Genomic DNA, 25,662 nt, shown 5'->3' with positions numbered 1-25,662 from the left:
ACTCCACATAGATCTATATTCCACCCTTCCTTTAAGGAATATGGGTTGCATTTAAAAATAAAACATTGATTTATTTAAAAACCAATAACAGATATGGTGGTCTTCTGATCCCAGCAGGCCACCATCCCTGTGATTTTTGTGATACCCAATGGGTTGCAAACCGAGACCTACGTCTTTAATATTCAGGAGGTAGGTCTTTTTGCAACTCACTGGGAATCGCAAAATGTATCAAACACACATTTGTACATTGGTGTTTGCGATTACCAAATAGAGAATATCAAAACTGTGCTATTTAGTAATCGCAAACGATTACCTATGTACATCTGGCCCCGTCTTTGAGTGTTTGAAAGAGGGAAAGAGGGAAGTAGAGCGTGAAACACTGATCAAAGGTACTTCATGGTAAATGCAAGGTCATGCTGTTCCTTTGAAGACTTCTAGCTGTGTGTGCGTCTGGTAAATGTTCAGTATCTCCTATTCATTGGCGGTCACGACTATGAGGAGGCATGTGGAGGTAGGGCTGAGTGTGTTCATGTGAGTGCTCCTAAGTTGCAAGCGGTGTTGACTCTTGTGATGTCGTAGTATGGAGAACAGCTGGATAGATGTTCATGACCATGGCCACATCATCCCCATCCTGATGTCACTCCACTGGATCCCCATGCTGGCCAACACCGCCTTCAAAACCAGCTTCATTATTTACACAACCATCATGGCTGGAACCTCTGCCTATATGGCTGCAACCATCTCTGGAGATTCACAACACACCTGCAGCAAGGACACCAGGAGACTAGAAAGAAAGAAGCGCAAAAAAGAAAACAGGAGGTCAGAGGCCGCCTCCATCTATGCACCCAGGAACTGGAACACCATTTGTGTATCCATCAATACTGCACTAACCCAGCTCCATTTTAGGAAAGCATTCAAGATGCACCTTTTTCAGTAACACCTTTTCATGATGCAGCTATAGTTCACCTCCACTCTCTGGACCAGGCTACTCCTCCAATCATATAATGACTATGGGCCTGATTCACAGAACTAACTTAAGACAAAATCCTAAACTTACTGCTATTTTAGTATTCACAGAAGGCACTTACTCATTTTGGTATTCACAGAAGGCACTTACTCATTTTGGTATTCACAGAAGTTAGGACTCCCAACTTTAGGAATCCTAAATGCCTTCCGTGTATACCGAAAGACTTCAAGTTACGATTTTTGTCAGTTTAGGAGTCCTAACTTTACTACTCCCAAACTGAGAAAAATCCTAATTTTAAGACTTTGGGTATTCACAGAGAAGCATTTAGGAGTCCTAAAGTTAGAACTCCTAACTTTACTACTACTAAACTAAGAAAAATCAAAATTTTAAGACTTTGGGTATTCACAGAAGGCATTTAAGAGTCCTAAAGTTAGGAGCCTAACTTCTGTGAATACCGAAATGAGTAAGTGCCTTCTGTGAATACCAAAAATGGTAGTCAATTTAGGATTTTGTCTTAAGTTAGTACTGTGAATTGGGCCCTATGTGTCTGACTTTGACCTAATACCACGCTCTGCTGTGGCTAGGTTCACACTATATATATACCACATAGATATATTAAATATTGATGTGCTGTTTGTCAACGTCTGTATGTTATTCCACAATCTAAAAAATATATATATTTAATAGTAGATAATAATATTGAAATAAATTTCAAATAATTATATTAAGTACCTGTGTAACCACTCTCCTACCGTAATTGCTACCAAATCTCTTCACTGATTTAGTGATAATGGATGCTTTCTTCTGTCTATTTCTAACATGTTCAGATCGTGATAAATTGTTAGAAACTGTGACCCGAGATTGTCATCTGATTTTACACACTGAAGGCAGATCCTGTTTATTTACCACCTTCCAGCTTTCCTGGGCTTACCGAAGATCATCATTTTACCCTACTCAGAATTTCTCCTTAGATCATTAAAATGATTAAATTCCTCCAATTTCTTTAGAAAGTTTTGAAGATCATGAGGGGTAAATGAGAAAAGTTTAATGTCATCAGCGTAGGCTAAGTACAGTGCGAATTGCTTTCCTTAATTCTGGTGCAAATCCACTGACGTTCTCCAAATAATGAAGCAGATCTGATATGTAGAGTGAGAGAAGAAGAGGTGCAAGAATAGAGCCTTGTTTAACGCCTTTGTTGGTGGAAATTGTAGGGTAAGCGTATTGCTGGTTAGTTCAATTCGAAGTCAAGTGTATTTATGCAACAATCCAAAAGGTGTAGTAGTGTTTGATTAAATCCTCAGTTTTTCCCATAAGTTTGATCTGTTTACCCAATCAAAAGCTGATGAGTAATCAACGAAACGTGTATAAATTGAGGCCCCTTTGTAAAGTTTTAAGCTGACAATGTTGTCTGTGGTTGACGGGTTTGCCTGAATCCGGATTGTTGTACTAGGAAAAGCTTGTATTCCATCGCCCAAGCATATAATGCATTCAGTATATATTTACCAAATAGCTTCCCTTCGGAGTCAAAGAGTTATGAATATGTAATTCTTTGGGACCGCCATATCCCCTTTTTTGTAGACTGGCTGTACCATGGCTCCTTGCCATGATGCAGGAATTTTGCTAGATCCAAGTATTTCTGCAAAAAGTGCATACGAAAGAGATGCCCACGGGTTTGGATCAGATTGGATCACATCGATTGGAATTGTGTTGGGGGTGGCAGCTCTTGCTGGGTGATATGTTTTAATGAGTGGTTTTATTTCTGTCTAGATATCTGTAGAGTGTTATTTAGATATACTGGTAATGTGCAGGAAATACAGCTGTTTTCTCCACGATGGCCCAGAATGGGAGTTTGATGAAGTGATCATTGGCAGGTCTGTAGATTCCAATACCGTAACCAATGATTTGCTAGAACATCTTCAAGTTATTTGTCTTGATTGCTGTGTGTAGCTTCAGCCAGGAGGTTTCTCATGTGTTCTGTTGTATCTGTCTCAATTCGGTCCTATACTCCTTTTTGCTATTTTAACTCTGTGCATTACAACCTTCAGATTCAGGTTTCTTAAACATCTTCGATGTTTCGTTTTCGATATCTTGAGTAATCTCTCTTTATTACTAAGCCTGGGATGCGCTTTATGTTATCGCTAACAGAGAGAACGGTAAAAGTTTGCCTCAGTATTTGTTCTCATTAGAAAAGTTAATCCACATCTCCTGCTATGTGATCAGGGCCGGACTGGGCATAGCGGCCACTGGGCGTTTCCCTGGTGGGCCGGAAGGGTGGAGGCCAGTTTGCTACTGGAGGTGGGTTTTCAGTTGTGCTGCAAAATTGGCCCCTTGTAACAAAAGCGCAGCAGAAGTGATCCCGCCAGCCCCTAACCCCCCCCCTCCACCTCCCAGCGCCGGTCGGACAAAATTGCCAGGGCTGGTTTGCAATCCCAATCCTGCCCTGTATCTGTTCCTGAAACTGCAATATGAAATCTTGATTACCCAACTGAAGAAGGTTTTGCTGGGTGCAACTCTGCCACTTTATAGATCTCTGATGAAAAGTAAAGAGAAGATTTGGGTAGATGGCTCCTCCTCATTATAGCAATGTATAGGTAAACTGCAAAAATATTCATTGCGCGTGATCACTTCTTCCCCATGAATGACTCCATCCTGTGGAAAGTGTGAAGCCGAGGGTCATTTTTGGCTAATTCATAACTACTTGGCACTATTCTTACATTGTCCCCACCTCTTCCTAAGGTCACCTACTTTCACCACAGTCATCAATTGCACTCTTGCAGCTAACCCAGAAGAAGGACTGAAATAGTGCTGGATCGAGGAGCCAGGGCGCCCCCGGTTAAAGGGATTACCACATTTATACCACACTTTTATTTGATTTCATTTGCGTAATACAAAGGGATTTTTGCGTAATACAAAGGGATTCCCTTGGGTCTGTATCAAAGGGTGGTCCCTCATGTTTTAAGAACAACTAGTATTTAGAATCAGCTTTAATAGAAAATCAATCCCTGGTTCTTGATGGCTAATTGCACTTGAGTTCTGTTTGAATTGAATATAATTGATGAAAATTGAAATGTATTGGATCGTATTGAGTAAATTGAACAGAATTGAAATGGATTAAACAGAATGGAAGTGTATTTAATTCGGTTAAAATGAATCAAATGTAATAATAGAAACTGTAATGTATTCTTTTGCATTGAACAGAATTTAATTGGACTAAACAGAATTGAAGTGAATTTAATTGGATTGGAGTGAATTTTATTTAATTGGTGGTAATTGAAATGAAAAGAATTGAATTGGATTAGACACGAGTCAAATACATTGAAGTGAACTGAATTGAGATAAGTATTTTCATAGCAATCAAACTGATTAAAAGCACCTGTAGATTCGGATATCACTGAATACTCTATGATTCAAAGGATTTTTTCAGTGTCTTGTCCTCCAAATGTTATTGTAACATTTACTAAGGACCTTGTTGGTTCAGTTGGTGGATATCTCCTTGGCCGACTGATTAAAGTAATGGGTCTCTGGCAGATTGCTTCTGCTCGCCGTTCTGCCTGCGTCTGTCTCTAGTGCTTCTCTGTACATTGCCGTTAGTCCAATAAATTCCATGATTTTTTTCAACCACTAATTGCACCCATAAAACATGTGGTTTTAAGGAAAGGATATGGACATCCATCTAAAAGTCTTTTTTTCTTTCTGGTCTTTCAGGGAAATTTAAGTTGCTAGAGCAAGACCGGGACGTGCGGGAGCCGGTGCAGTACTTCAGTAGCGTGGAGGAAGTGGCCAACGCCTTCCCAGACCGCGTGTTCGTCATGGAGGCCATCACCTTCAGCGTCAAGGTCAGCCGAAGCCGTTCCATTGGGTGCTTGTGGTGGGAGGAAGGCATCAACTGCCCATGTGCCCACAACACATGATATACACACTATGCACACACGCAGAACAACCCTGTGTCAGAAATAAATGTAGACAGAGTCAACAAGCAAGCTCCACGTTGGCTTGGATGTGAAAGGGCGGAAATGGAACCGTATGATTACTGGAATTATAAGTAGAGGGAAATAGATAGGGGAATAGCCCCTTATTGGGGTGCACCTCTTACATCTTTGAACCCAATGGCACTGTTGTGACCATACTGGTTGGCGAGGGGCCAGCGCCATGTGTAGTCAACCTCTACTGGCTCCTTCACCGGCCTGTACCTACTCCATGTTTGGGGTTGGGCATGGCCTTTGGCATGTGACCCTTAACTTTTGAAATGTATTCCTTTGTGCTGACACCTTAAAACAACACCAGCTGTTTTATGCCTCCTCTGCATCCATGACCTCAATGGGGTTCTCAAACCCTCTTGGCCCATTGCCCAAGCTAGGGGGCGCTGTGGTGTTTCCATAATGCTGAAGTCCCTGATCCGCCTGCCCCCTCACATTAAGATTCGCTTGAGTAAGCGCTCTTCACGTATGAATCTCCAGTCGATAAACAAGGTTCACCAAGACTTAACTGGTTTTCCATTTCTTTGAGGCAAAAATACAGATGAGGTCATAGCAATAACGTGTTTCTCTATAGAACTATGGGCTTACCCTGTCAGATACACAGATAAAGAGCGCTGTGGCGACGATTGATGCCTATTCAGCCTCCCAGTATTTAATTTGCAAAAAAAGAATTACCCTGGCAGTTGTCAGCAAGTCACTGCAGCTTCTACCATGCATTGCTCCCACTAGCGATGCCAATGACAGCACCATCACTATTACCAATCACACTCATGCAAGTGTGACAATTCAGACTTTAAATATACATTAAAATGACTAAATGTTAATGTATATTTAATTATTAAACAACAGCTGTTGTGCTCCTCAAAAAATAAGACAAATAGCGCCACCATGTGGCAGGTTGACAATAAATTGCCGGTGCTGAGCAGCGGAAACCACCGGCTCATATTAAGCCTCCCCATCTTAGTTCTGACCTGCTGCAGGGCAGTAACAGGGCACACCCTGTCTGAAGCTGGATCTCCCCTAGAAGTGATCCTGTGTGCCTGACTAGTTTATTTTGCTGATTGTGTCATTGTTGTATTGTATCCACACCACTCTCGGTGGGTCTGCTTCACACGCTTGCTGCAATTTAATCAGTTCCTTGATCTTCTTTGCAGTGGACTTTCCTTCTGTGTTAAAACGTGCACTGTTAACCTGTACTGTACCCTTACAGCACACAAGACATGAACAAAAATTCACCTTTTGCTCCGGCAAAGCATCGGATGAACAGCATCATCAAAAAAAGGCGTGATGATGTGTATCCATGCATGCGTCATCATGCATGAATACGTATACATCCAGGGCTGGAGTCGGGGTACTACGCGGGTGGACGGCGTCCCCCCACTTATTTTACCCGGTGGATGCCGTCACCCCTGCCAAACAGCTGGACTTCACTCTTTGGCCTCTCTGGGACGAGGAGCTCGGAGCTCACAGCACGCTGCTCACAAGCTGACTTCTCAGATGCAATCGGTTCTAAGGGGTGAGCAAGGGGAGGCAATGAGCCCGATGGTGCAAGCTACCTTTCGTGACGTCACTTCCTGTCGTGACGTCACCTCCGGTGACAGCGTCCCCCCACTTCTCTTTTTTAGGACTTATGCCCTGTATACATCATGATGTTACAGCAGTCAAGCGCAATGACAGATATGCACATATGGGTCACCACACACTTACCATTTTTTTGTAATGTTCCAAGATGGCCGGTGTCAATCCTGGTGCACCAACTAAAAAACAAAAATGATAAATGTGTGCAAATGCACGTTTCCAAAAAGGAGCGACCCAGCAGCAAAAATGGCCCGCTCAGGTTGGTTTGGGAGCAATGGTGGAGTATGTGGTGTGGAGGGAAAAGTAAACACTTCCGAGCAACAAGATTAACGTGCCACAGGGTGGATATGAGAAACAGAGGAAATTGGGGTCCTTAAATTAAAAAAAATGAAAAAAGTCCAGCAGGATGAGAAGGGGGAGGAACGTGATGGATTGAGGGCGGCAAAGGCAATGTGCTAGGTATGGGCAACCATGAGGGGGAAAGCAGCACATGGGAGAGAAATCAAGAAAACACAGGCGCTCCCATGAAACGCTTAAGACAAAACAATAAAGGAGTTCCCTGAATGTGAGTAGTGGAAGGATACAAGTCACCCAATCAAAAGGATGGTAAAGTAGCTATGCTCCAGGGGCGGGACAAACACAGGAAGAGGAAGGAAAGCCATTTGCCAGTGACTACTGCAGCTTCTCCCCAGTGCACTTGGCCACTGCAGTGACGGCGCCGAGCACCAGAAACCACTGGCTTAAATTAAGCACTTGCTCGAGCGTGATATGATGTACAACTGAGAAGACGGCCCTGAGGCCTCCCTAGAATTTGATTGGCTCAAATATGAAAGTAGCTCATCTGAATTGATTCATTGAAATACCCCCTCATCATTGAGGATATCAAATTTATATAGCGCTTACTACCCATAACGAGGCGTTGGAAATAAAAAAGTATATATTTCTGGAAACGTATATCTGCTGTTTACCTCAGGCTTGAAGGGTTCAATTCTAGCAAGAATTGACGATCTGCATAATATATTGAGCAACTTCTTAAGTGTTTACAGAGGGGCGGGAGCTCACTGCTGGCATAACTGCATCAGTGCTCCCAAAGCATTCTGGTTGTTGCAGTTTTTAGGATTTTCACACACTCACAAGTAGGAAGTGTTCACCACCAGTGTTAGTAGCCTGGTGCTGGCCATGCCTGGACGCATTGGTTTCCTTGTCGTTGCCAATCATCAGCCATATTAGGTTTGGGGAGCTTGAATGGTGCTAGCACTGACAGGGCTCTTAAAATACCATGAACTTCAGCTCCCAGAATTCACGTGGAAGAAATGGCAATGATTTGCCAGTAGTGTATGTCCCTACTCCCTGTTTGTAACAAGTGTGTTGTATTTAAAGTAAGTGACTTTTGGAACTTATCAGGCCGTGGAAGTGTTCCCAGCGGCGCGCGAATGGGTCTGCAATTACATGTAAATGAAGACAGCTTGGAAGCGCAAAAGGCGCCTTTCTAGATTGCCTGTATTTACACGCAGAGGTTAAAGGCCATAAAAACGGGCCAGGTAAGTAATTCCGAGTGACATGGAGCTGGGTCAGTGAGTGTAAATTCACGGTGCAAGACATGCACGCAACATCCTCCCCCGCCCCCCTCTCCCCCTTCACCTCACATTCTGTGGCCTGGGCTGTGAGGGCTGAGGCTATTGGCTTGACCTTCAGTTACATCCAAAGTGTCCCCTACAATAATGATTTAGAGCTTATACAAGCCACTAGGTGATTTTATTACTTTAAAAAATCGCTGCTGCCTTCCTGTCTCATATTATATACATGATTGTTTCAATGCCATAACAAAAACACTTCGGGCCCGATTCACAGTACTAACTTAAGACAAAATCCTAAACTTACTACTTTTGGTATTCACAGAATGTACTTACTACTTTTGGTATTCACAGAATGGATTTACGACTACTAACTGGACATCCGCACTCAGGCCGGAAATTCCTGCCCAGAGGTGGAGCTTCCGGCTTGGAGGTGGAGCTTGCGGCCCAGAGGTGGAGATTTCAGCCATGGCTAAATCCCCACCTCCAAGCCGGAAGATCCGCCTCCGGGCCGCAAGCTCTGCCTCCAAGCCGGAAGCTCCGCCTCCGGGCCGGAATTTCCGGCCCGATTGCGGATGTAAAGTTAGTAGTCGTAAATCCATTCTGTGAATACCAAAAGTAGTAAGTGCATTCTGTGAATACCAAAAGTAGTAAGTTTAGGATTTTGTCTTAAGTTAATTCTGTGAATCGGGCCCTTCCACTTCAATATGCGAGATACAATAAATACCCATCACCTGGCGGTTAAAAGTCTATGCAATGCGAAAAGAAATTTGCTTATCACAGAAAAGTCCATACATTTAGACCAATGTATTGAATTATATTGTACATCTTTATAGAGTTTCATTTATTTCTTGGTGCTGTTAAGCCAGTGTTATTGCACCGCACTATTAGAAGTAAAATGCACAAAAAAACGATTATGTTTTGACATCAAATACAAAAATAAACCTTCCATACATAAGCCTGCTTAATGCTCAATAGATACAGCTGGGAGTATGTAGGTAGGTATACATGCCACGTTTGTGCCATCTACAGATACCTATGAGCAACCTGAAGAGATATGGATTCTAGCAGGGCTGTCCAGCCTTTCACCCTTCACAGGTGATAAAGTGGATATCACTGAGTTAAGGTTGGAACATGTTATTCCCAGTAATGCAAATATTGGAGCATGGCTGGTTTCTGTCAGAGATGGGATGGCGAGCATAAAAATGATGGACTGGAATGCAGCCTCAAGCTGTTACCATTGGTAGAGAGTAATTCAAGCCTTTCACCCATTCCTTTTGCGCTTTCTTCAGCGCCTCGCTGTAAGAGCCTAGACTTGGGTCCTGTGCTCACTCCATCATAGGACTCAATCACCCGACTGACCAGGGCAAATGGGCCAAAACTGGTTTAGGGCTGCTTGTGCTCCTGTTCTGAGGGCTCTGCCTCTCAGTCTCAGCAGGACTGTTCCTATTGAAGCAGGGCCAAGGCTCCTTTGCTCGTTTCTGTCTGGGGTGATGCTCATGGCATAACTCTCCTCCTCTCACCAGCCTTCATATAAGGTTGGTGTCAGCAGGGGCTCTAGGTTCCTCTTCCTGCTGCCCATGCTGTGCCTGTGCTGTCTTTGAGGTAAGCGTCTATTGCTATTGCCAGTGATGTATATGTTTTGTGTGTGAGAAAATCATGCATAAACGGTACTTATACTCTGGCTGTTTAGTGTGTCTTTTGGAAGGTGCAACGCTGCGACTGCCTTTGAAGAAACATTTCATGTTTGGAAGGTGGAGTGGGGTAATGCACCACATAATATTGTGGCTGTTCTACTACCTTTGAGTTTAGACCCAACTGCTGGCAGGGAGCATGGTGGCCATCTGGCAACATGCTTCCACTCAGGTTGGCCTGCCCAAAATCCAACCTTTATCAGACATCTGTTCTATGCACATATCACTTGCAGCTGACCTGGGAGAAACCTTCTCCCAGGATTGTTTGTCAAAGGCCCACTAGGCTGAAGTGGTGGAGGTCTGAGGAAGAATATGATGATGAGAGCAAAATCATTTTGCAATGAGGGAGTGAGGTGGAGAAAAGTGAGAGGGGAGACGAGTACAAGGGACTGTGGTGGAGGAAGGAAAAGAGAAGAAGGTGCTAAGGATGTTGATAGTGATGGGATGAGAAGAGTCAGAGGAGATGATAAGATAAGCTGATTGCTTTTCTTTGACCTATCTCTTAGCGCCAGGATGCCAGGAGGGTTACAGTGCGCTCTACAAATGATATAAATAAATACAATTTGGTGGATCTAAAGAAAGAAGGCAGAATAGGTCTATGGATAAGTTGGGATTGAAAAGGGAAAGGAAGTGCTGTGTGGTTGCAGGATGATGAGCAGAGGAGGAACTCAGAAGGAAGAGGGTGAGAAAGAGAACAAGAGAATGAGAACGAGAGAGAGAAAGACTGGAAACGGTCCTAGAAAGAGTGATCCAGGAGGGCATCAAAAATCTAGAGGAAATGCAAGACCACAAGAAAGTTACAGAGAGGGGAAGAGCGAAAGAGAGAGAGAGAGAAAACACTGGGTTGAAATTCAACAGAATTCAGGCTGTAGAATTACCTGTTCTTGCACTGTTACTATTGTTAGAAATCTCTACTATTTAATACTCCCCTTCTACTAATGTACATATATGGAATGCATGCTTGGGTGATGGTCCTGCGCAGTCATGGACAATTAAAGTATCAACAATAACCTGATAGTTCATGCCCTTTAACCATGAATGGCAATACATGGTTGATCATCTGACACACCATAGGCCTCTCAGACCTCCTTTTGATTGATCAGTGCAGGACTTTCAGAGTCATTTTATTGTTTTTCGTTAACTTTTGGGTAAAACCATGCACACACCTCAAATACAAAATAAATGCAAGTTAAACTAATCAAGTTGAAAAATGCTATTTTTCTTTATGAAACCTCAGTTGGCTATTGTGATCACCGCAGATGGCCTTGTGTGTGACTAGACAGAGAGTCACAGAATTACATCCTGATTGGTGCAATGAGGAATGGTGACTTGTTTATAGCGCTACAAGGTCCCAGTCTGTGACAGAAAGCACTGTGAATGCCATCATTTTAAAATTGTATTACACTGCATAAAGCAGGCTTCTGCATAACACTGTTTATGGATAAACAAGTGCTTTATAAAACACCTTTCAGTGATAAGCATTCAAACAGAAGTGAAATCTTAAAATCTTTTTGTGGCATTTGTAATAAAGCTTGAAACATATTTGAACCAGTTGTTGTTGAATGGTTGCACAGATTGATGCTGTGGTGGCGCTGAGTCATGCAGTGGCGATCAGTAATGCTGTGGTAGCGCATAGTGATGTTGTGGTGCCTCTGAGTGATGCTGTGGTGATGCGATACATCGATAGAGTGAGGGCGATAGATAGATAGAGTGAGGGCGATAGATAGATAGATAGATAGATAGATAGATAGATAGATAGATAGATAGATAGATAGATAGAGTGAGGACGATAGATAGATAGATAGATAGATAGATAGATAGATAGATAGATAGATAGATAGATAGATAGATAGATAGATAGATAGATAGATAGAGTGAGGACGATAGATAGATAGATAGATAGATAGATAGATAGATAGATAGATAGATAGAATGAGGGCGATAGATAGAGTGAGGGCGATAGATAGAGAGAGGGCGATAGATAGATAGATAGATAGATAGATAGATAGATAGATAGATAGATAGATAGATAGATAGATAGATAGATAGATAGAATGAGGGCCATAGATAGAGTGAGGGTGATAGATAGATAGATAGATAGAGAGAGGGCGATAGATAGATAGAGTGAGGGCGATCGATAGATAGAGTAATGGCGATAGATAGAGTGGGTGCGATAGATAGACAGAGTGAGTGTGATAGATAGACAGATGGAGTGAGGGCGATACACAGACAGATAGATAGAGTGAGGGCGATAGATAGATAGACAGATAGATAGAGTGAGGGCGATAGCTAGATAGAGTGAGGGAAATAGATAGATAGATAGATAGATAGATAGATAGATAGATAGATAGATAGATAGATAGATAGATAGATAGATAGATAGATAGATAGATAGATAGATAGATAGATAGATAGATAGATAGATAGATAGATAGAGTGGGGGCGTTAGAGTGAGGGTGAAAGATAGATAAGAGTGTGGGCGATAGATAGATAGAGTGAGGGCAATAGACAGAGAGAGGGCGATAGATAGATAGAGTGAGGGCGATAGATAGATAGAGTGAGGGCGATAGATAGAGTGAGGGCGATAGATAGATTGATAGAGTGAGGGGCGATAGATAGATAGATTGATAGAGTGAGGGCGATAGATAGAGGGAGGGCGATAGATAGAGTGAGGGCGATAGATAGAGTGAGGGCGATAGATAGATAGAGTGAGGGCGATAGATAGATAGATAGATAGATAGATAGATAGATAGATAGATAGATAGATAGATAGATAGATAGATAGACAGATAGATAGATAGATAGATAGAGTGAGGGCGATAGACAGATGTGAAAAACTAATACAATCTTGGTGAACATTATCTGCGCCATCTTGCCCCCTTTTTCGAGCCCATTCGTGCGCGTAAGCGGCAGCCATTTTGAATGCCATGGCCTCCCTGCCCCTCGCTAATAGCCAGCGCGTCTCTCTCTCTCTTAAACCCCGTAAGCATTCCCCCGCGCGCTGACAACCCCCGCTCTCTCATGCCTTGGGTCATAAACCCCTCTTCAGCGCAGCTTCACCACTGAGTCCCATCCTGTTCCCAGCGCGACACCTCCCCTCATTCCTTTCATGGCCTCAAACCCTTTTTAATGCAAACCCCCTTTTCCTGCGTCCCCGTTTGTCTTCCCTGTTCCCAGGCCGCCACCTGGCTCTGCGGATACTGTTTATTACTCCGTACAGTAGGAAGCTTCCCCTCCCCATCAAAAGACCCCCGAACCGATCAAAGCCCCCACCCCATGAGATCCGATCAACCTCATGCATTCCGTGAATCGGCGGAATGCCCTGCTGTGCTACGACCATCACCTGTTGTGACCAGGGTGGGGAATCCAACTGTAAATGTATGTGGGAACGGGTCTGAAGGGGAGATTCCGAGGATGTTCTTTCAAGTATTAAAGTATTGCGAGAATGTGTTATGTGCAATAAAGGTCATAAACTCAACTATAAGAGGCCAGGCCTCAGAGATGTGGTTAGAGCACCTCGTGACGATACTTGCTGTCTGAATTGATGTGTTCTCCTCCGGAGAGAATAAAATCCTCGTTTCCCGCCTTCCAGTCTCCAGCGCCTGCTTCTTCATTGATTAATATTGGTGGGTCATAGAGGCGATACCGCCGGGCAACATAAAGGGGTCTTTGGTTACCGGTTGTCTTTGGAACCCCTTTTAACAATTGGCGTCCCAAACGTGGGGCCCATCAGCGACTCGTGGATCCAGTGGGAGAGGTCCTGACGACAGAGTGAACGACTGCAACGATCGGAAGGTACCCTGTCCGATAGACCCTCGTCTGACAGCCGATCATCCGAACTTCACTGGTTCCGAACAGACCTCTCTCGAGTGATCTGCGGTCCTGACTGGGAACCATCAGGAGTGCCACGAGAAGTACGGAGAGAAGAGGACGATCGGGCGCTGGATTCGGAAGACGAGAAACTGTCCATGCGGTCCGGGTAAGGTCGTGTAGACACGACGAATTGCGAAAGTGATAGATAATTGAAAGTAATTGATAATTGTTGTGAAAATACTAGTATTACTCTTTGTTAATTTATTGGAGATTCACTGTCTACAAACGGAGAAACAACAGGCTCTCCCTTTATAAACAGCGAAGGATAGGTACGCACCCGTCGGACCTATTTTTCTCCCCCACTGAACAATTGCCCCTTCGCCCCATTGATTAACTGTTATAGATTGATTTCTGGAGATTCTCTGTCTGCAAACAGGGAAAAATAGGTCCCCTCTTTACAGATAGTGAAAGGGTAGGTGACGCGAATCTTTGCGAGCCTACTTATTCTCCCCATTGACCATATTGATTTTTTATTTTTGACCTAACGTTGATTGATTGCTCAGAATTGGTTCATGAGGTATTCACTACGTGCAAACAACGTAGAATAGAAATATTCTGTCTAGTCTTTGCGCGCAGTGATAAGATAGGTAGTGCTGACTATTATCCCATTGTGATCCGTCATGCCTGTCTTCTCCCCACTGGTCAGTAGCCTGTTTAACCCGGACCGCTTATTAGAGATGAACCATCCGGCTCCGCTGGAAGGCACCCCTAATAAGGACATGTTCATGAAGCATGGATTAATTGCTATAGCCTATAGTGAGCTGTGGCATAAATATACGAAAAAGGATCGAGAAAGACAGTGGCCACTGAGAGGATCCTTTGATCTCGACAAAATAGAGACGGTAGAAATAGCCCTTCGTAGGAATGAAACAACACCTATTATGCTCGATAGCCTCGGTATGTGGCGCAAAGAGGCTGCACGACGAAGGGAGGGCGACGAATTTAGAAAAGGTGAAGGGACACGACGGACAACCCTCCAAACGTCTAGTAGGCAAAGGGAAGGGCCAGCGATGGCACAGCCCCGAGGAGTAGACATGAAAAGCGAACGGTGTAAAGGGATGTGCCGACAAGCCAACCCCGGAACACAACGACCCGAAGGTAATCCCCCGACATTACGCACAGGACGGACAGATTTAAAACAAAACCAATGTGCTTTCTGTAAATGTCTTGGACACTGGAAAGCCCAATGCCCGACTCTGCAAAGCATAGGTAAGAATGGAGGGTTGACAGAAAGGACGGACCGACAGAAAGGAAAAAGACGTGAGATAAAAACCAATCAGACTAGTGCAGACAGAACAGACAGGACCACCCCGTTTGATTATGCTCGGTGGCACAGATTTCGTCAGGCCAATTTTAACGACATGTTAGAGTTCTGGGACTGATTGCTCTCTGTTGCTCCCCCACTCTGAAAAACAAACACAACTGCAGGTCAGTGTAAACAACCCCCCGTTAGAGAAAAGACTCAAGAAAGCCAAGCGTCTATTATATAACTTAGGATTTAATTACGGTAAAACACACAACCAACAGTAAATAGAATAACTAGTAGAACTCTCTAAAAAGCAAACTTGACTAATAGGAAAAATACAAAACATGTTATGCTCACTCTGGAAGTCCTCGAAATGTAACAGTTCGATGGTCCCGCCCATCCGAAACACATAGCACGTGTGGGGCGGGGCCTGCCAGCAGCCATGAGCCAAAAAGGATCGCCGGCGAGAAGGTCCTGGAGGCTCCACCAAGCAGGCAATGAAATGGTCTTCCCATACTGCCCTTCCAGGGATGGCGTCCCCCGGGCCGCGAGTAGGGAGGGGGCGGATGAAAATGACCCCCTCCCTTGTATCTCCTGGTCCGGCCATCACGAATTCCTCCATTGAACGGATGCAGGGTGGGCAGGGAGGAAGAGGCGACGCGGACGAGCCTCTTCCACCTCCACAGGTAGGAGGCTTCCCTGCCCTGGCCCGACGCCGATGTCCTCCAGCCGGGCGACGGCCATATACCTACGCTGCACAGGAAATATAATGTCCGGCTGGTATATTTCCGCAACACAGGACATACAATGCCCGCCTGGTATACTTGCATAGCACAGGACATACAATGCCCGACTGGTATACTTTCTCAGAACAGGACATACAATGTCCGACGGGCATATTTACGGAGCACCGGACGTACAGTGGTCCCCCAAGAGTCGGAATCAGGGGTGTAGGGTGGTCATCATGTGCGCCCCTGATTCCAAGGGACGGCGTAGGATGCGCCGGGAGAGGAAGGCGGCACGAACGAGCCTTTCTCACCTCCCCAGACGAAGGCTCCACTGCTGCACCCTGGCGCCCCGAACCAAAATGTCCTGCTCCAGCAACATGATGCTCTGTCTTTCGCCATCACAAGAAGTTTCTTCCACTCCTGATGGATACGGCAAAGGTGGCTGCCACAGAGTCTCAAAATGGCGCCTGGGCCCTCGAAAGGCGGGTCTAGGCCGCTGGAGTAACTTTGTCCGAAATTGCAACTCGGGCATTTGCCCACCTGGGCGCAAGCCCCCACCATCGACAAACATCCCCTCGACTTTGAAGATTCTACCAAAGTCCCAAGAGCCCTCGGCCCCTTCAGGCTTCCGGTGAGGAACAGTTGCATTGATCTCAAATGAAATAACCACGGCCCAGCAACAAGATGGCGGTGCTCTCGTGTCTGCATCAGCTTCCGTCTGAACCACCCAGGAACATTATGGACTAACGAACTTGAGTAAGTTCCGGCTGAGCATCAACATGACCCGGTAAGAAAGACTCTATCCCCCTCCCTCTCTTGATTGACGGTCCACACCACCAGCCCCTCTGTTAGCACAGTTTTTTTGAACTGCCGAAAGGGACTCTGGTCCAACCACCAATTGCCGGGGACATTTTTTCCTCCGATGCTACTTCCGGACTAAACCGGCCTCGCCCAAAATGGCGCCGGTATCAATGGAAACTAACGGGTGCCTCGTGGTGTTCCTTAGCTAATGAAACTTGATGTACTAAGATATATATATATATACGAACCATTGCGCACTCGATGTTAAAGGGAGGAGGGTTCACTTGGCGAACATTTAAGAAGGGTTCCGTAAAATGTTGATTTCAATGAACAATTTATTTTTGATATTTGTTGTAACTGATACATAACATCGCTTATGATGCACACCCGCGGTTTACATCTAGGAAATGTGATTACGATGAGCTTGACTGTGTTTCCATTTATGAACTGAAATGCCCCTGATTCCTTCGTCACGCAATGAAATGTTTTTGGTTACTTGCAAATAATTAATTAGACCTTTTTTCATGTTCTTGTGTTACAAAAACCCCCTACTGTATGTGCTTCCATCGACGACATATCAGGCCAAAATATGAATTGCGCTCTCACATTTTACGTACTGAATAATTCTACAAATAAAGGTTTTAAAAAGCTATGAATAGGCATCGCATACTTTTGTGAATACGGGTATCGGTGGGAGGGTTTTTCTGTACGCAACTGTTCTGCTCTTTTTTAAAGGTTATCCGAGAAATGGTTGTTCGGCCCTGGGTTGATGGTCGAATCAAAAGTATGATACGCTGCCTCCAAGATATGCGACTAAGCTCAGGAACTGACGTAAGAAGAAGGACCTTGACCTCTGAGAATGGGTAAAGTAAAACGGTGTAATTGATAAATTGATATAAGGATATGGTGGTCGAAGGTATTAAGGTACAGGGTTGAACGGAGAACTGATATGCCTTAGAACATCACAGCTTTGGGAATGATTTAGGGATCCCGATGGCCGGATACATCTACAAAACCGGGTACCTCACGCTAGGCACCTCTGATTCCTCTTTTTAGCGTTTTCACTACGCACGATCCTTAATGCCATCCTCGAACCTCCCCATGAACAACCTATCACATTGCCTGCCCCCACGACTTTAGGAAACCAGAACCCTAAGGGATTATATCCCGAAGAGATAAATACGAGTATGTGGTAAGTAAAGGACTTTCGTGCCCATACATTTGATGTGTTCGAATGTTGTCCCCCTACCACCCCTTTTTCCCCCCTTTTTTCCTCTGCAGGTTTCATTAGAATCCCGATTAGAGTATCATAAGGGATCTGGAACCACGTCACGCCCGATGCATGAAGACGGACTTGCGCTGCAAAACGGCACAACAAAGACGCTCTCACGGCCTTTTTACCTGATCTAATGCTCTTTTGTCCCAAAACTGCATGCTTTCTACATCCTAACACAGACCCGAAACGTCTAAACGTTAGGTAACGCACTGAATAGCCCTAACAATACACGGTCATTCCCTATGTCACACGTGTACTGTTTGGCCTATTGTCTCTCTCTCTCTCTCTCTCTCTCTCACTCTCTCTCACTCTCTCTCTCTCTCTCACTCACTCTTCCATCCCTCCACACTTTCCCTCTTCCTAGCAACTGGCACCTAATTGGCGAACCTGGTGCGCCTCCTGATTGGCCCCAAATACCACAAGTATTTGCACAAATTTGTCCTAAATAAAATTGTATCGGCACCACGTTACTACCTCTCCCTTTCTGCTAAAATATGGATGAAAATTAAATTGACCGATAGGAAAGGGACAGGTAAGACGACTAAGGTTCCCTAAATTTGACCCACCCTCAGGGAACTATTTGTCAGTGGCCTCTATGATAAAATATGTCTGTGGTAATGCGACCATCCCCATTGCAAATTGTCTCCGTACCCCAAGCTGTAAGAAATAATCGAGACACCCCCATCTACCCAAAATGCCCCCAGTTTGTGTCAGCTGCCCTGAACGAGAGCCTGAAAAACGCCCCCTGCTCTAATTCACTGTGTCCCTAATTGTTGTCCATAAGATCCCTCCTTCCCCGAGGATAAGTTTAATAATTATTGCAAACCACCCCTCCCGAGTTTTTGTAGTATCCAGGTTGCGAGGATTTATATAGAAAGTTAGAAGGATGTGTGCAAAGTTGAAAATTAGATTGAAAATCGAAAGAACTTGTTGCAGTAAGCCTGGTTGATAATAAAATGTTTTTATGTAATGCAGACTTGTTTAGCCTATGTTCATCCCTCAGAAGGATGCCTATCAGACTATGGTGAATAGCACGTTGCACTTTTTGTAAAACACAAGGCCCTGAAGACCAGCCTAGCTTTTCAAGACTAGTACTAGGGAAACGGGTCTCTGCCAGAAGAACTGACATCTACTATAAATAGACATATGACAAATGAACGTAATAATCATCAAAGCGTCAAAGAATTAGCCAACAAAAGGAAGTTGTAAGGAAATCAGCAAACCCATCATCAATTGTTTATACGTCAGTCACAAGAATCTCCAATGTAGCGAGTGCTTACCCCAGTTGCTTGGTGTTGGGAGAGAAATAGACTTATGTAATTACCTTCTTCTGCAATATCTCTAAAGACTGTCTTTTCAAAACTCATTTAAGGATATCACTGTCGGAGGAGAAAGAGACCGGATGTGGGAGCACGCGGCCTGACTACGGATTGTGGAACATCAGCGACGGAGGCCGAGGCGAGACCACAGCAGTAAGGAGACGCCGGACGGGGCATTGTTTCAGACAAAGCTAAGGAAAGGGCTGACCAGAAGCCCCTGCTATATGATCAACGTGTGCCAAAAGCCCCCGCTCTCTGAACATGGTTACGGACTCGCCTGTCGCAAAACTCTCCGCCTCCCCCTGATCTGTTCCCGACTTGGCCTTGCTCCATCCCCTCCTCCTCCGACCTACCATAAGGACTGTTCACACCCGCACCTTTCCATCTGAACTCCCAAGTTCCTCCAAATCCTACTGAGCTACCCAGAGAAGAGTGCTCCCTGCATCGGAAGGGAGGGAGCTCCGACTAAGTAGACCACGAACTGTGTTAAATCTCAGAACGGTGACCTGGAACTCCACCAAGGGTCGCCCCCGAAGAAAAGATAAACAAAGTCTGTGATTCTGCCCGCTACCGAACACCCTGAAAATGATGGAAGCAACAGGAAATGCCCACCACAGAGACTCAAGAAACGAACAGATCTCACAATTCTGGAACAATCGCATTTTTTTATTGCAAATCTATGCTCTGCGTTACAAAAGAAAGTGCACCTGTTCCAAAACCGTAACGCATTGCTCCTATGAGGTCTGGCGAAACAAAACAAAATGTACCCCTGTCCGCAGACCTCCTACGACTCAATCCACATGAACATTCCTGTTGACAGACCGAATTGCAATCCAGGTGCTTAACAGGGCCAACAGAAGACGACAAAGACACCGAGAACTCTGATTTCTATTTTTTTCTATATCTCATTTCTCTCCCGACCACCATTGGACTAACTATGCACCCGCCGTATACAAAAAGGACTTACTTATATGATAACTTACCAATTCTTATTCTATGATCTGTACCCAACGCCCTCGCTACGTAATTCTAGTCTGATATTGCATTACGATGATTTTTCCCTGCAACCAACTTAACAATGAACCCGCTTACTAAATGATGAAATTTTTCAATGTGGTGTTTATAAAATAATGTATATGCACAGTCCCTTTGCCTAAATCCCCTCTCCCTTACTTATGATCGCTGCATATAGGTGTAGATAGGAAATAGGCCAGCAAGATGTCTTGGAAATGTTAAAGGGAGGACTGTGAAAAACTAATACAATCTTGGTGAACATTATCTGCGCCATCTTGCCCCCTTTTTCGAGCCCATTCGTGCGCGTAAGCGGCAGCCATTTTGAATGCCATGGCCTCCCTGCCCCTCGCTAATAGCCAGCGCGTCTCTCTCTCTCTTAAACCCCGTAAGCATTCCCCCGCGCGCTGACAACCCCCGCTCTCTCATGCCTTGGGTCATAAACCCCTCTTCAGCGCAGCTTCACCACTGAGTCCCATCCTGTTCCCAGCGCGACACCTCCCCTCATTCCTTTCATGGCCTCAAACCCTTTTTGATGCAAACCCCCTTTTCCTGCGTCCCCGTTTGTCTTCCCTGTTCCCAGGCCGCCACCTGGCTCTGCGGATACTGTTTATTACTCCGTACAGTAGGAAGCTTCCCCTCCCCATCAAAAGACCCCCGAACCGATCAAAGCCCCCACCCCATGAGATCCGATCAACCTCATGCATTCCGTGAATCGGCGGAATGCCCTGCTGTGCTACGACCATCACCTGTTGTGACCAGGGTGGGGAATCCAACTGTAAATGTATGTGGGAACGGGTCTGAAGGGGAGATTCCGAGGATGTTCTTTCAAGTATTAAAGTATTGCGAGAATGTGTTATGTGCAATAAAGGTCATAAACTCAACTATAAGAGGCCAGGCCTCAGAGATGTGGTTAGAGCACCTCGTGACGATACTTGCTGTCTGAATTGATGTGTTCTCCTCCGGAGAGAATAAAATCCTCGTTTCCCGCCTTCCAGTCTCCAGCGCCTGCTTCTTCATTGATTAATATTGGTGGGTCATAGAGGCGATACCGCCGGGCAACATAAAGGGGTCTTTGGTTACCGGTTGTCTTTGGAACCCCTTTTAACACAGAGTGAGGGTGATAGAGTGAGGGAGATAGATAGAGTGATAGCGTTAGATAGATAGAGTGAGGGCGATAGATAGATTGATAGAGTGAGGGCGATAGATAGATTGATAGAGTGAGGGGCGATAGATAGATTGATAGAGTGAGGGCGATAGATAGAGTGAGGGCGATAGAGTGATGGCGTTAGATAGATAGAGTGAGGGCGATGGATACATAGATAGATTGAGGGCGATAGATAGAGTGTGGGTGATAGATAGATAGATAGATAGATAGATAGATAGACAGACAGACAGACAGACAGACAGACAGACAGACAGACAGACAGACAGACAGACAGACAGACAGATAGATAGATAGATAGATAGATAGATAGATAGATAGATAGATAGATAGATAGATAGATAGATAGATAGATAGATAGATAGATAGATAGATAGATAGATAGATAGATAGATAGAGTGGGGGCGTTAGAGTGAGGGTGAAAGATAGATAAGAGTGTGGGCGATAGATAGATAGAGTGAGGGCAATAGACAGAGAGAGGGCGATAGATAGAGGGAGGGCGATAGATAGAGTGAGGGCGATAGATAGAGTGAGGGCGATAGATAGATAGAGTGAGGGCGATAGATAGATAGATAGATAGATAGATAGATAGATAGATAGATAGATAGATAGATAGATAGATAGATAGATAGATAGATAGATAGAGTGAGGGCGATAGACAGAGTGAGGGTGATAGAGTGAGGGAGATAGATAGAGTGATAGCGTTAGATAGATAGAGTGAGGGCGATAGATAGATTGATAGAGTGAGGGGCGATAGATAGATTGATAGAGTGAGGGCGATAGATAGAGTGAGGGCGATAGAGTGATGGCGTTAGATAGATAGAGTGAGGGCGATGGATACATAGATAGATTGAGGGCGATAGATAGAGTGTGGGTGATAGATAGATAGATAGATAGATAGATAGATAGATAGACAGACAGACAGACAGACAGACAGACAGACAGACAGACAGACAGACAGACAGACAGACAGATAGATAGATAGATAGATAGATAGATAGATAGATAGATAGATAGATAGATAGATAGATAGATAGATAGATAGATAGATAGATAGATAGATAGATAGATAGATAGATAGATAGATAGATAGATAGATAGAGTAATTATGTGGCGTGTAATTATGTGGCCCTGTTGGTATTTGGAGTGTATGTTGCGTTAAGCGCAGTGTAAATATGTAACGTATAATTATGTGGCACTGAGTGGTATTTGGAGTTTATGTTGCATTGAGTGCATTGTAAATATGTGGCAAGTAATTATGTGGACCTGAGTGATATTGTGTGGAATGTGTGTTGCATTCCGTAGAGTGTAATTGTTTGGTGTGTAACTATGTGGCACAGAGTGGTATTTGGAGAGTATGTTGGGTTGAGCGCAGTGCAATTATGTAGCATATAGTTATATGGCACTGAGTGGTATTGTGTGGAGTGTATGAGCGTTATTTGGTGTGTATGTTGAATTGAGTGCAGTGTAATTATGTGGCGTGTAATTATGTGGCACTGAGTGGTATTTGGAGTGTATGTTGCATTGAGTGCAGTGTAATTATGTGGCGTGTAATTATGTGGCACTGAGTAATATTTGGAGTGTATGTTGCGTTGAGCGCTGTGTAATATGTAGCATATAATTATATGGCACTGAGTGGTATGTTGTATTCAGTAGAGTAATTATGTGTTGTTTAATTATGTGGCACTGAGTGGTATTGTTTGGAGTGTATGTTGCATTGAGTGCAGTGTAATTATGTAGGATATACTTATATGGCACTGAGTGGTATTGTGTGGAGTGTGTGTGTTGCATTTAGTAGAGTGTAATTATGTGGTATGTAATTATGTGGCACTGAGTGGTATTTGTAGTGTATGTTGCATTGAGTGCAGTGTAATTATGTGGTGTGTAATTATGTTGCACTGAGTGGTATTTGGAGTGTATGTTGCATTGAGTAGAGTGTAATTATGTTGCATGTAATTATGTGGCACTGAGTGGTATTTGGAGTGTATGTTGCATTAAGCACAGTCTAATTATGTGGCATGTAATTATGTGGCACTGAGTGGTATTTGGAGTGTATGTTGCATTGAACACAGTGTAATTATGTGGCGTGTAATTATGTGGCACTGAGTGGTATTTGGAGTGTAGGTTGCATTGAGTGCAGTGTAATTATGTGTGGTGTAATTAGGTGGCACTGAGTGGTATGTGGAGTGTATGTTGCATTGAGTGCAGTGTAATTATGTGGTGTGTAATTATGTGGCACTGAGTGGTATTTGGAGCGTATGTTGCATTGAGTGCAGTGTCATTATGTGGTGTGTAATTATGTGGCACTGAGTGGTATTTGGAGTGTATGTTGTGTTGAGTGCAGTGTAATTATGTAGCATATAATTATGTGGCCCTGAGTGGTATTGTGTGGAGTGTGTGTTGCATTCAGTAGCGTGTAATTATGTGGTGTTTAATTATGTGGCACTGAGTGTTATTTGGAGTGTATGTTGCATTGAGTACTGTGTAATTATGTGGCGTGTAACTATGTGGCACTGAGTGGTATTTGGAGTGTATGTTGCATTAAGCACAGTCTAATTATGTGGCATGTAATTATGTGGCACTGAGTGGTATTTGGAGTGTATGTTGCATTGAACACAGTGTAATTATGTGGCGTGTAATTATGTGGCACTGAGTGGTATTTGGAGTGTAGGTTGCATTGAGTGCAGTGTAATTATGTGTGGTGTAATTAGGTGGCACTGAGTGGTATGTGGAGTGTATGTTGCATTGAGTGCAGTGTAATTATGTGGTGTGTAATTATGTGGCACTGAGTGGTATTTGGAGCGTATGTTGCATTGAGTGCAGTGTCATTATGTGGTGTGTAATTATGTGGCACTGAGTGGTATTTGGAGTGTATGTTGTGTTGAGTGCAGTGTAATTATGTAGCATATAATTATGTGGCCCTGAGTGGTATTGTGTGGAGTGTGTGTTGCATTCAGTAGCGTGTAATTATGTGGTGTTTAATTATGTGGCACTGAGTGTTATTTGGAGTGTATGTTGCATTGAGTACAGTGTAATTATGTGGTGTGTAACTATGTGGCACTGAGTGGTATTTGGAGTGTATGTTGCATTGAGTGCAGTGTAATTATGTGGCGTGTAATTCTGTGGCACTGAGTGGTATTTGGAGTTTATGTTGCATTGAGTGCATTGTAAATATGTGGCATGTAATTATGTGGACCTGAGTGATATTGTGTGGAATGTGTGTTGCATTCCGTAGAGTGTAATTGTTTGGTGTGTAACTATGTGGCACAGAGTGGTATTTGGAGAGTATGTTGGGTTGAGAGCAGTGCAATTATGTAGCATATAGTTATATGGCACTGAGTGGTATTGTGCGGAGTGTATGAGCGTTATTTGGTGTGTATGTTGAATTGAGTGCAGTGTAATTATGTGGCGTGTAATTATGTGGCACTGAGTGGTATTTGGAGTGTAGGTTGCATTGAGTGCAGTGTAATTATGTGTGGTGTAATTAGGTGGCACTGAGTGGTATGTGGAGTGTATGTTGCATTGAGTGCAGTGTAATTATGTGGTGTGTAATTATGTGGCACTGAGTGGTATTTGGAGCGTATGTTGCATTGAGTGCAGTGTCATTATGTGGTGTGTAATTATGTGGCACTGAGTGGTATTTGGAGTGTATGTTGTGTTGAGTGCAGTGTAATTATGTAGCATATAATTATGTGGCCCTGAGTGGTATTGTGTGGAGTGTGTGTTGCATTCAGTAGCGTGTAATTATGTGGTGTTTAATTATGTGGCACTGAGTGTTATTTGGAGTGTATGTTGCATTGAGTACTGTGTAATTATGTGGCGTGTAACTATGTGGCACTGAGTGGTATTTGGAGTGTATGTTGCATTAAGCACAGTCTAATTATGTGGCATGTAATTATGTGGCACTGAGTGGTATTTGGAGTGTATGTTGCATTGAACACAGTGTAATTATGTGGCATGTAATTATGTGGCACTGAGTGGTATTTGGAGTGTAGGTTGCATTGAGTGCAGTGTAATTATGTGTGATGTAATTAGGTGGCACTGAGTGGTATGTGGAGTGTATGTTGCATTGAGTGCAGTGTAATTATGTGGTGTGTAATTATGTGGCACTGAGTGGTATTTGGAGCGTATGTTGCATTGAGTGCAGTGTCATTATGTGGTGTGTAATTATGTGGCACTGAGTGGTATTTGGAGTGTATGTTGTGTTGAGTGCAGTGTAATTATGTAGCATATAATTATGTGGCCCTGAGTGGTATTGTGTGGAGTGTGTGTTGCATTCAGTAGCGTGTAATTATGTGGTGTTTAATTATGTGGCACTGAGTGTTATTTGGAGTGTATGTTGCATTGAGTACAGTGTAATTATGTGGCGTGTAACTATGTGGCACTGAGTGGTATTTGGAGTGTATGTTGCATTGAGTGCAGTGTAATTATGTGGCGTGTAATTCTGTGGCAC

The 25,662-nt window shown here is 43.9% G+C and overlaps 1 protein-coding gene across 1 annotated transcript in view; it reads left to right on the top strand.

Moving 5' to 3' along the window:
- GAREM2 (GRB2 associated regulator of MAPK1 subtype 2) overlaps positions 1 to 25,662 on the top strand; it is a 421,755-nt gene that overhangs the window by 258,960 nt on the left and 137,133 nt on the right. The window contains exon 3 of the mRNA XM_086925514.1: positions 4,673 to 4,803. Within this exon, the coding sequence (XP_086781640.1) occupies positions 4,673 to 4,803 (131 nt within the window). The remainder of the gene's footprint in view (positions 1 to 4,672; positions 4,804 to 25,662) is intronic.

Source organism: Lissotriton vulgaris, chromosome 6, assembly GCF_964263255.1.
Source record: "Lissotriton vulgaris chromosome 6, aLisVul1.2, whole genome shotgun sequence".
Taxonomy (NCBI): domain Eukaryota; kingdom Metazoa; phylum Chordata; class Amphibia; order Caudata; family Salamandridae; genus Lissotriton; species Lissotriton vulgaris.
This window is presented reverse-complemented; position numbering and strand designations above follow the sequence as displayed.